Source organism: Brienomyrus brachyistius, chromosome 9 (genome assembly GCF_023856365.1).
Source record: "Brienomyrus brachyistius isolate T26 chromosome 9, BBRACH_0.4, whole genome shotgun sequence".
Lineage (NCBI taxonomy): Eukaryota > Metazoa > Chordata > Actinopteri > Osteoglossiformes > Mormyridae > Brienomyrus > Brienomyrus brachyistius.
The window spans coordinates 28,481,634-28,494,243 of record NC_064541.1 but is presented as its reverse complement, the minus strand read 5'-3'; the positions used below and the strand labels follow the sequence as shown (position 1 = coordinate 28,494,243).

General features: G+C 44.9%; 1 protein-coding gene across 1 annotated transcript; it reads right to left on the bottom strand.

The window, feature by feature from the left end:
* Positions 1 to 266: 266 nt before the first annotated feature.
* Positions 267 to 9,357, bottom strand: tent5ba (terminal nucleotidyltransferase 5ba). The gene is made up of 2 exons (XM_049026150.1): positions 8,834 to 9,357; positions 267 to 1,344 (listed from the first exon to the last, which is right to left on the bottom strand). The coding sequence occupies exons 1-2, from the start codon at positions 8,987 to 8,989 to the stop codon at positions 319 to 321; spliced, it is 1,182 nt and encodes a 393-aa protein (XP_048882107.1). The 5' UTR covers positions 8,990 to 9,357; the 3' UTR covers positions 267 to 318.
* Between the last annotated feature and the right edge of the window lie 3,253 nt (positions 9,358 to 12,610).

Sequence of the window (12,610 nt, the reverse complement as noted above, 5' to 3'; positions counted from 1 at the left end):
CATGTCATCCACCCCTCTACGTACACATAAAAAGGGCCTGCAATTGTACAACCAAGAACAAAAAAAAGTTTTTTTTTGTGGTTCAAAGGAGATATACAGCAGTAAAGTTCAACTAAGCACAGAAAAAGTCACATTTAGCAAATACATCTGTTTTTTTAAGCATCTTTTTGCTTCAAAATGGGAAAAAATATAAACTTTATATATATAAATCACTGCTGTCGAACACTGAGCTTACCAAAGAGAGCCCCCCCCGCCCACCCCAGCCCCCACCACGATGTCACATGTCGCCTATCCCAGCAGTCAGTCTGCCTCGCCGGGTCAGTTGCAGGGCAGCCAGGTCTGGTATGAGTTATTGCAGGAGGCCACCAGCGGTTGCACGCGGGCAACGTAGTAGTTGTTGAAGTTGACGTCCCGCACGTATGGCGCCGGCTGGTAGTAGCAGGTGACGTTGGTGACAGTGGGGATAACGTTCTGCTCGGCCAGCGCCCGCAGCGCCAGTGCTGAGATCAGGCCCAGCGTCTGCCGCCGCTCATGACCCATCAGGCACACCGTGCTCTCGTTGACCACGCGGTGCAGCGTCACCAGGCATTCATAGCGCTTGTGCTCCATGCCTGCGAAGTGGCTCTGCAGGTAGGCCTCCAGCTTCCGTTGCTGCTCGCCGATGTCGGGGAAGTCGATGAAGAAGCGCGAGCACATGTATCGCTGCAGCGATTTCATCTCTGCCTCAGAGGCCGCCCGGAAGCCCCTCACCAACAGGTGGCAGTATTTCAGCAGGCCACCACCCCGGATCTCCTCGGGGCTACGCGTGGCAATGGTCCTGTTGTGCAGGTGGCTCAGGGCCTCCTGAAAGTCACCGTACATGCTCTCACCCAGCACGGTGGGGTGGAAGCTCTCCGACATGGGCGTCTCGGAACAGCGGTCGAAGAGCAGCAGCGAATCCAAGGCGATCTGAAAGGAGTCCACGCTGAACTCGAACTGTCGCCGCAGTGAGTCCACGAACTTGAGCTCCACGTTCTTGCCCGTATTGTTGGAGAGCGAGATGAGGCTCCAGCGGTCGGTGTCGTTGCACACCTTCACCAGCTTCTGCACGTAGGCCTCCTTCAGAGTTAGAGGCGTGAGGCGCTCCTTGTTGACACCGGCCGGCAGGAAGTCCAGCAGGCAGTCCAGCACCACGTCCTTCACCAGACGGAAGGCCCGGTCGTCAGCCAGCCTCAGGCCGAAGATCAGGTCTAGATCTTTGTAGCCAAGGCCTGTGTCCTGGTGGAGAACGTGGCTGGCCGCTGACCCATTGAGTTTTACGTCCCGGACCACCATGCCCTTCTCCTCCAGGCGTGCCCGGACCACCTAGGGAGACAGAGACCATGTGAGCACTAGGGGGAGTGGACCAAGAAATACAGAGAGACGTATATACACAGGCAGACGGGAGCCTAGACACCAAAGCACAGGAAGTAAAAACAGGTGCAGGGCAGCAGTACGACAGCAGCAGAGGACCTGCAAGTCTCAAAACAAATACACTTCTTACTGTGAACGGACAGGGAAAAGGAATTATATTTGCCGGGAGAGTGACCAAGTGGGTGATGAAAGAGGAGGGGTAGGTGTTACATAACCGACAGGGGTGTTGATCCTGCATGGGGGGGGGGGGGGGGGGGGGGGTTGGGCACACAGAGCGCCGTCCTCACCTCATAACGTCCTGCAGATGGGGCCCCATGTGCTGGATGCGCCCCCCCCCCCAATTGAGCACACATCTGCAACCCATGCCATTGATGGTAGATGCACACATTTACCGAAAGTTAAAATGAATCGATCCACCTCCCACGCAAAGCCCCCCGAAGCCATCCACCCAAGTGAACTTGTGGCCTCCGTCAACAACCCCCCCCGCCAGCAGAGCAAACAAACCCGGGCTGGAGCCGAGCCAAACTGCGTGGCTGAGCGGCGGGCTGCATTGGTCGGTCTGTTCCTCCGCCGACCCCTCGCACTGGGAGCCGGCGCCGCCCTGCCCTCGCCACTGACGCCGCACGCCCCCATACATCTAGCTGAACTCTACCCTGGAGGCCGACTGGTTAGTGACCGCTGGGTCAGGCCTGTTAACTGGTTATGGGAAAGTATGCATGGCCCTGCAGTTGGGCCCGTTACCACGGCGAGACACAAAAGAATGAAGCCTACAGAAATGCACGCCACTCTGGGCTAGTTGATCCTTTAAGAAATGACTAGGATGGGGTGGGCCAGAGGCACACCCATGTGACATCACAACCTCGCATGGGGACCCCAACCAATAGTGAAGCGAAGTGGACATGAGATGTTGGGTGTCGAATGATTCCAAGCCTTGGCCAATGGTGATTGAGTACACAATGGACAGGTGACTCGGGGCTCTAGTACAAGGCAAATGGGGGCCTGGCCTTCCTAAAATATATTTCTCAACAATGAATGCACCCCAGGCACCAAAGGTTACTGCACGCCATTAGCTGCTGCTGCTACTGTGAGTCCCTCTAGTGTTTAAAGAACCTGATCTCCATCACAAAAAATGGGTTTTAAGAGACAATCAAAGCACAAGAACAGTAGGTCAAGAAGGATCCGAGAAATTCCAAATGGCGAGAGCGAAGCCGGGGAAAAATAGGAGGAAAAATGCAGCAAGAACAGACATTACACTGTGCAGAGAATTGGGCTTATAGGACAATATGACTGGGGAGTTTGAGAACCAAACCATCCATCCATCCATCCATCCATCCATCCATCCATCCAGCTATCTTCCAAGCGTTTATCCAGTACGGGGTCCCGACTAACTTGGGGCCAGTCGAACCAATAAAAAAAAAAATCCCAAGCATGCAGTGCAAAAAAAAAACAAACTTGTGGGGAATGAAAGCTAGAGGAACATCTTCACAATCTTCCTGTTTCCTATCGCAGCTGTCAGCTGATTAGCTGGAGGTTCCGAGCAGTTCTGAAGAGTTCGACCCAGTACCATTAAAAATGATTTGCAGGCTGATTCCTGCAACATATGTGCAGGCTACACACCAAGCCTAAAGCGTACAAGGAGCCACGTGCCGCCAGCTACGCACTGGATTCCAGTGGCAGCAGTTTATACCCTTCATGTCCTTACTATGAGGCATGACTACACTGCATTAGATCTGTCCCGTTGGTCATTCCTTTTGGTTGCCAGTATGAATCCCTTGACCTATTTTCAGTAATGCCCCCTACAGTCTAGGTTATGCTGATTTAGAACCTATTCCTGGAACCGAACGGAGGAAGACGGGCACCACGGGTGGCTCAGGGAAAAGGCCGTCTTGAACAGGTGAGAATTGACTCCTCAGGGGCCCTAGGCTGACATGGATAGGGACCCCCCTAAGGCGGCCATTTGAGCTTTTTGGAGTTGAACGAGGAATGAGAGGGAGCTAAAAATGAGGGAACATCAATAATATGCTAACCAGAGTGCTGGGTGCCAGAGGTAAAATAGGGTTGGGGGGGGCGTGACTGTTGTCGGTACCATTCGCCGATCAGGGTAGGGGGGTATCTTGCCAGCGGATTGATAGGGCAAATTTAAGAAGTTTAAATACTCTGTCCTTTGCCGTGGCCCTATGCTGTAGCCTAAGATAGCCTGCTGTACTCCATACTCTGCCTGTGAGGCTAAGGTTAGTCTTGAATGTCATTTAATTCTGTTCTCTCCATGTCTGCTCACAATCTCTCTGTTGCTCTAATGGGACAGTATGAAAGACATGGAGGATGTAATGTTAGTCTTTGCACCGTTCCCTTCTTGTCATGCTTAGCGATGAATCAGACGCTAGCCTACCACTGGACTCCAGTGTGAAAACAAAGCAGGGTAACCTGAAGTCTCAAAGTAGGAATCATCCATTACAGTGGGAGAAACTGTCGCAAAAGATGCAAATAACAGACATATTGCTTGCTATAATTTAAAATATCCTACTTATCTTATATTCATAAATGTAACTTCTGGGAATTCTGTCTCCATGGGGCCCCTTATTCCAAGTTTGCTTTTTTTTTTATCTAATTCTGGTTCCCCTTGAGCTTTTAGTATAAAGAAACCAATTCAATTAATGTCACTCTCAAACACCTTGGCATCTTTGAACACTTTTGGAGAAGAACTTTCTGCGAATATAAGTCTGATTTTACTGTTTTGATAATAATGCTTTGAAGATTAAATGATCATGGCATAGATATGTGAGCAATTAAGAATTCGACTGGGGAGAATATATTGAGCTGTTTTTTAATGACCACGCATGCCTGTGTACAACCAGAAAAATTAAAGCAGATGTCACTCTGAAGTGAACTCAGTGCTTAAGCAGCCAACCAAGGCAACAAACAACAACATGCACCATGCACATTATGTTCTGGGGGGGAGGGCAAGGAGCCTGATAAACTGATAATCGCCAAGCCTTTGTTACCAGCAGAGCGTAGCATTATAGCTATGCAGATGTAGATATAGATGAGGGTGAACGTTCACATCCTTGGGAAGGTTTGTCTGCTTACAAAGATCTCAAGAATTTGACATTTGTAAGTGTATATAGATTATCTGCGGAAGAGGCAAGCCAGTGCTCGCCTTTGCATGGATTCCAAGTGGAATCCCTTCAGGTTAAATCAGCATCAGCTTGTTACTCCTCAAAGAGTATGGCAATATACTATATCACCGGCTTCATTTTTCTACCCCCAGTGTCCCCCCCCCCCCCCCCCCCCCCCATTTTAAAAGGTCAGGTACAGCCAGAGGCACATTCATAAAAGATGAGCAAATCAAAGACCAAAATAAACTGTGCAAAAAGGCAGATGCTCCGGTATGTTCCACGAAGAACAGAAGATGGGCAGATGGCAGGTTCCGCCGCACATGAGGACACCTCCTCACCTGCACAGTTAGATTAATGCAGCCCAGCTACTCATTATTCTGATCCCAGGTCAGATGATCAAAGGCATCTATTTTTACTTACTGGGTCAGACTTTGCAGACAAGGGATAAGCACCGCTTTACAACCCTTTCATTCGTTTCAGCAGATTCGCAGCCGATTCTTTTATGATTTCTAATATCAACTTCTGGAATCAGCAGGCATCGCGCGGCGCATGCAGTGGTCTTAACTAAAACCAAGAGCCTAAAATCAAGTGCTGCACTGCCATGTGCACGTGTGTGTTCAGTGTTACCTGACTTCCAATCGAGATCTAGGCATGAGACACATGTTTAAAATATGACCATCGGCTTCTGTACACACGACAAGTTGCAGAAGACCCCAAATATTGCCAAACCTTAGCACGGAAAAAAAAAAAAACCCTAGCCAAATATGGTCTGCAGGGAAACAATTCCAGTGTGCAAATCAATATCAGTTCACCTTTCCAGTTTTCCCTTCTCTCTTAACTGCCCCCCCCCCTCCAATAAAAACCAAGCATCACGCCAGAAAGACCGCAGGCGGAAAGAGATGCGCTGCATGTAATCGATCGAGTCACTCCCTCCGCACTGGCAGAGCACTGCAGCCACAGAAACGTGTCACAGATGAGCTCACACTCCTACCGCTCTCACAGGGATTCCATATACAGACCAGCCACAGTTTATCATGTGACTGAGGCAAACTGCCTGGCATTTGTAATATCACACTTTCATCTGGCTTTGGCTATAGCCCATGAAATTGCAATAATAAATGGTTGTATTCATTTATCATTCCACACCCATGAAGCCTACCTAAATAAACCTTTCAAAATAAATTGCGCCTATGTTTAATGGGTTTCCTGTGAGTGTCCTTACAAAAAAATGAAAAGTATGGCCTCACTGGCTAGCCTCGAGGCTCTCAATACCTGGACAAACCCCAGCAGGTCTGCTTGGCGGACTCAGGAATACCCACTGGAGGGAAAACCATTCCAGCTATTCCATCCCAGCATTCTAGAACCACTGTAATAGCTGCTGCGTCTGAACATTCCGGAGAATACTCTACAGATTTAGACGGCCCAGCTGAGCGGTGCCATTCTAGCCGCAGATGCTGACATCCCTCAAGTGAATCGCTTCGCCGCTCTCACAGACACGTCTGCCATGTATAATCATTTACCATGATAGAGACTTTCACTCGGATAATTACAAAAATGGTCTTTTGTAAATCCGTAATAAGCAAGATCTTACTACAGAAGCCTAACACTGCTGCTATCAGAAAAAGCTTCTGGGATTCAAACCCAAGTCATTCCTTTGACGGTTTTAGCCAACAGCACGTTAACATAATAAAATGCTGCTGTGTCATTAAAACCAAGTTTGAAAGTGCTACTTTACAGGATCGTCGTAACAGGGAACGGATTTTCCATCCAAGGAAACTGGGCCACCTACGACTTCAGCTTCTGAGCTGTGACATAGAGAGTAGGTGGCTGATTCAACCACTGAGGGAGAATACATGCGTGGGGAAGCACGTATGGAAAAATGAAACATGAGCATTTCCAGTAAAAGCCGCGGTGGCACCAAAAACGATTCCACTGGACATGTGATCCTACTAAACACCTCCACTAGAGTTTACAGGGGCTCATTGGTGAAGGACAAAGGACAAATCTTCGCACCCTCAAATCTTTGCATCCTCTGGGACACAACCCACGCCATCAACTGTGCCAATGCAATACGCTGTTTGTATTGACTATTGTCCATTATTATTATTCCTACCAAATAGTGTTCAAAAGATGTTTTGTAATTTGAAACGGTTCACAGTATGATGTGCGTGTTAAACCAATGGAAACGATATTACACAAAGGAAAATATTAAAAACAGAAAAAAATAAAGTAAACCGTTGTGGTAATTTAACACTTCCAATATCAGTCTACTAGTAAACCCAAAGGCAAAAGACTTTGGGCCAAGTGTGACATCTCAGGACGATTACCTACTGGCACCTGCCTAGAAGCATACAGTTCCCAGCAGGATGGTCCAAGTGGCTGGTCGTTTATGAGAAGGAAGGCAGAGGCAGTAACCAGAAGCTACTCCCATCCACACACGGTTTATAGGAGCTTCTCCAGGAGAGGGTCTTGGTGTGAGTCTGGAGGCAATCACAGGAGCCCCAAAACAACAGAGCACCATGTGTAGCAGGTCAGTTCATCCCAGAGGCCACGCAATGGGTTCCAATCACAATTCTGCCTTCCAGTTACTGCAAATCCATTCACACTAAGAGTGGGGCAGAACTAAAGTGTGCCTACAGTCAGGAAAGCTCACCGGCGGTACCAGTGACCCCCTTCGTTACCGAGGTGAAGTTTTGTCAGTGCTTTGAAGCTTAGATCCACACGTCTAGTGTTACGGGGATGACTGGTACACACCCAACATTCTCTAAGAGAGGTCTAAACATGACACCCACCGGCCAGGAAACGAGGGTCCAGTTCCCAAAATCGCACAATGTTTCAAGGGGCCACACTGACTAACTTTGCAGGTGAACCTGCACACAGGCGAGAGTGAGGGTACACACTGCACATGCAGACACACACACACACACACATCCACAGAGCCCTTTCTCCTTTCCAAATTCAAGCCGGCAGCTTCAGTGTGTGTAATAACTACCTATAAAGCAACTTGTACTTTAACATCTATAATTAAACATAAACTGCCTAGCATGAAACTATGCACCCACCAAACTACCTCAGATTCTCTACACATACTTCCTCTTTAGTTTAATTTAGTTTAACACATCCGTTTATCTTGCTAAAACCAAAATATCCAACATCTACTAAGTTGATGCAGAGTTTAAGATTAATTAATACATTACTGTAAATCAACAATAAATTAGTTTTTTTTTCATTGGCATTTGACTAAAACCAGTGTTCGTTGTAAGAAAAGGATGAAATTCTCCCCGGTTTGAACTGGAACCTTATATGTCGGAGAATGAGTACCACTGCAATACACCTCTGCCAGAAATAAACCAGTGACTTAGCTATTGTTGTTATTTAAAATGCGTACGTCAATACATTCACGAGCAAATATATGCTAAAAAGTACGGAAATAGCTAATAATAATAATAATAATAATTAAAAAAAAAACAGCAATATAAATATCTATCAGACTAATCCTTTCATGGAGCGTCCCTTTCACGCGCGCGTCATATTGTGTATAAAGGGTTTCAGACAGATAAACATCCAAAGCACCAGAGACGGCAGGCAATATTATACAAAGGAAAGGATTATAAACAGAAAAAATTAAACGGCTGTAACCATTTAAAACTTTAAATTTAATTGCATTCATAAAGGCAGTGGCAACTCATAATGGAAATAAAAAGCAGCGACTATTTCACGCAAAACGTCTAGACCTTGGGAAAATAGGGGGATTGGGTTTCACTAAACCGTAACGGGGAACAAATCGGCGTGAGTGTGCGACGTTCATTCACAAAATACTACCAGCATTAACACTTTTCAAGTCGAATCTCGAGAAAACCGTCTGTGCCATTTCAGCACAGCAAAATTTGGGGATTTGGCTGTTTCAAGCGGAAATACCGAACCATTTAAAATATATTTGTAATAATATGGGCTTTAATTTTATTAACAGGCGAATGTTTAAATAATAAAAACTATTATCAATCTATCAGTCTTAAATATGAGAGTTTAGTTATACTGCATGGGAATACTCCTAACACGTTTCGTACTGCCAAGATATAGTTGTAGATATAGTTGCTGTTTATTGCGTAGTTTCTGTCCAAGTTATATTCCAACTGTGTGAATATAAGACCTTAGGGAAGCGATAAAACAATCCTAAAATCAGCAGGAGTCGTGAAAAATAATTTCAGCCGCAAAGCACAGATGATCCAGAGTAAGTAAGCGGAGCCTTAATCAGCTGCCGCCTCGGTTTCGCGTCGTGCGTCTCGGTGATTTAGCGAAATGTCACTCCGGCTCTGTCACCTTACCTGCACAATTTGCCTCGGTTGCACTGAGAGTGTGGGGAAGTTTCCGCGCCCATGTATGGGGACGGTTTCCCCAAGGATCGAGTCCAAGCGCTGCACCTGCTCCCAGGACAGTACACAGAATCGCCGACCCTGCTCCGACGCATCACCGGAGGACATGGCGATGTGACACCCAGCCAAAGCGCAGTAAAGCTTATTTACGCCGTTTATTCTCGTCGAGGAGTCACAATCTCAGAATTAACAAGCTACCGAAACACAGGAAAATGTTAGTTACAGATCTGACTCAGTGCTTTAAATAATAAATCGCTGGCGATTCTCTGTCCTAGCTAAGGTGTATTAACCTCCGCACGCTTGACTATTTCCAATACACAAGCTTCCCCTCCACTAAAACACGTTTCATACAGTATGCTAGCACATAGGGTACAAACGGCTTTAAAAGTGCGAGGATTAACATAGACGCGGTCTGATTGGCTGCGCACTGTGGTTATGAATTATTAAAGGACATCGCTAAGTAAGTATCGGCGTTACGCTAACTAGAGAACACCGCTTATTCACACCCACCACCCCGGGTCTGCGTAGATACAAAGACGGCGATGATTGGATGGCTGGCCACACACTCGTGACGTAATAAAATATGACTCCACCCTACAAAGTGGTATCCCCGGAGTCCCTTAAAATGACAGGACGTCTACATTGTACTGTATTGACTTGCTCCGTGTGGAAAACTGCCAAATTATAATGTAGGTCTAAACAAAGATGGCAATAGTAAACTAATATGCAGAAGATTTAACATCCATAACGCTTCTCCAGTTCAGGATTGCAGTGAGCCTGCAGCAGCCATCTAATAGGCAGCGGAAGGCATAAGGCAAGGGGGCGCCGTTAGCAGGTTGTCAGTCTATCAGTCCATCACAAATCAATGGGACGTTTATTTCATTAAGTGGATAGGTGAACAATTTAGCTAACGGATTACTTACAGCACACATTGTCTTTTTCTTCAAAGGAAACATGTTAATATCCATCCATCCATTTATACAACCGTTTATCCATATTCCAAAACCATTTATCCATTACAGAGTTGCAGTGTCAGTGTTAATTGATATTATGCTAATGTGTCGATGTTAATTTACATTATCAAAATATTCATTTATAGTATGAAAAATGAAGAAAAAATGGATGACACACTATACAGAAATCATTTTCTTTTTCATAGAACATTCATCTGATTTAGGTCATTTCTTTGAGCCAAAGCTTTCAGACAACAGACCTTATCTTATACCTTATATGTATCTTGAATTTATCCAAACAGACAATAATATTTAAAGTTTTAGATAAACACGATATCATATTGTACTGCATATATCTCTAGTGTGCCAATAATTTATATAGATAAACCTTTAAATGTCGTCCAACCACGGAGGTCAAAAAGGATGTTAATCAAATTAAATCAAATGAATTTCAGAAATAGCATGGATTCAAACACTGCATTCAGCCAGGCTTTATCACTGGACACAAATAGTGGTGAGATAAGCGCCGTTTAAAAGCTGATATTAAAGAAGGCCAATGAAAACACAGACAAGAACGTGTCACGCAGCTCCTATTTACAGACCTGGCGGCAGCTTGCATTTTGCATTCAGGTCATATTTTAGTTTGATTGGAGCTAAATGCCCGCAGATAGCCGAGACAGGAAAGTCTGATTTTTCCACAGCTTGTGTGTTTCCATGGCAGAAATGTTTCCACTCTTTGCAGTTTTCATTGTTAGATCAATTTTATCTGCATAGTTCCTATTGAAGCACAGGTCAGGTTGTTTAGCTAGAAGGAAAGACTACCCAGATTTCATATCTGTAAATAGATATGAAATTCAAATACTTCATTATATCTGTTCATTACTGCATGCAGTACTACTGACCAGCTGAAGAAGAAGAACAGGAACGAAAATTATCTCACCACAGAATTCACAGACAACAGAAGATTCACTCAAAACAAGACTCAAAAAAAATATTAGACGTATAACATGAAGACATACATTAATGGGTAGGACTGGCTTTTTCAAATTCTTCGCAAATTAAATAAAAAGCATTATTTATATTCTCTAGACATGTAAGATTACTTAGCTTACTTGAGTTTTTGCATAGCTGTGAAGAAGCATTTTGTGTAGCCTTTGGGGTTTACATTGCGAATGTGCAACATACTAGAGTAGCCAATGTTGACTAGAGAAGTAAACAGACTTCCCTCAAATATGCTTCACAGTTTCATGCACATGGTTGGACACATTCCACCATCTCTGTTTTGTCTTGAGGCACTAAAGCCACTTAATTCTCAGAGCGCTCCACTTGTAGAGTCGAAGCAGAGAGATGATCTGTAATGAGAGTGCTTGGGTTGTGCTGATTTGGAACAGTCAGTCGCAAAGCAGACCAAATTTTACATTCACAGCTGCGGCTCTGAGCAGCTGCAGTCAGTCTGTTACAACATCTGTGATATCTGATACTTAAGCTCTATTCACATTGTACATTGTACTTTTAAAAAAAAATTCAGTAATTGCTTTTCTATGGTGAAGCCTGGTGTTTCACTGAGAGGCCTTGGCCTGTGGTGATGTTGTTATGGACCCCAAGCACCACCACATGTCAGACAAGGAACTTGTATCTTACAATCCTATGGGTTGAAATTGAGTCCATTGTACCCCTTGTTTTGGAAAATGAAATATTATACAGGTTAATACTGTATGTTCAATGAGATTTTATCAATGACTGGAGAATAGCAGAGCTTATGCAATGAGGTAATATTGGTTTTCTTTCACAGTCCAAAGGCATGTTTTGTAGGTGGACTGGTGCTTTCAAATAGCCCGTAATGAGCATATGCTTTCTGGTACTCTAGCATTGTGTCCAGCCGCAACTCCAGGCACAAATCTAGCTGTTACTGAAAATCAATGTTTCAAACTATAAACAAGTGAATGTTATTCATTTGCTTGAGCAAAGCACTCAGAAAGTGGTTAAATACTGATAGAAATCTAAAGTGAAACAAATATGTTTTTTTTGTCTGTTTTCTACTCTGTTTTGGGGCAACGGTTTGGAAAAAAATCTTTTCAAATGGGCCCTTATTTGCAAAGGTGCAGACATTAATAAATAAATAAATAAATAAATAAGTAAATCATCAGAGGTATCATCCTGAAAGCATGGAGTGTCACAAACATTCCTGTTCCCTGGACAACAGTATCCCCAAGTCAGCCAGTATCAGGACTGGAAAAATTCTAGCGAGCAGACAAAACCAGTGCAACAGCTCCTGCATCACAAGGCTATAAATAATTAGGTACAGGACAGGAGGGTCTAGCTATCTTGTGGAAGGTAAACTTGTCACTTTAACTGGGAATATTAAATGTGAAAGAGGAAAAGAAATCCTTTCGACTGTGATATCTCCGTCTTCCAGTAACCTGTAGGTAAAAAAACAAAGATTAGGGAGTTGCTGGTATTGCTATGTGTGTCTGGGTTGAACAATAGCCATGTCAGGAGCAGAAGGCTGGAGTTAATGCACAAACAGCAGGCTAGTTTTTTTCAGTTTCTAAATGAAGCAATCAGCGGCCTGGGTGAACACAGTAAACAAATTAAACAATGCCTGGCACAGTCAGCCCTTTTAGCCCAGGCATCCACCTCTGCTGTAATTCCTGGGAATGTCCTGCAAACTGACAGCAGTCCCCTATGTGCATTACAGCTGATGCACAATGTCCCGGAAATGCATTGTTAAGCTATTCAGCAGCGGTACAATTAGCCAGCAAGGAGTTTTACTGCC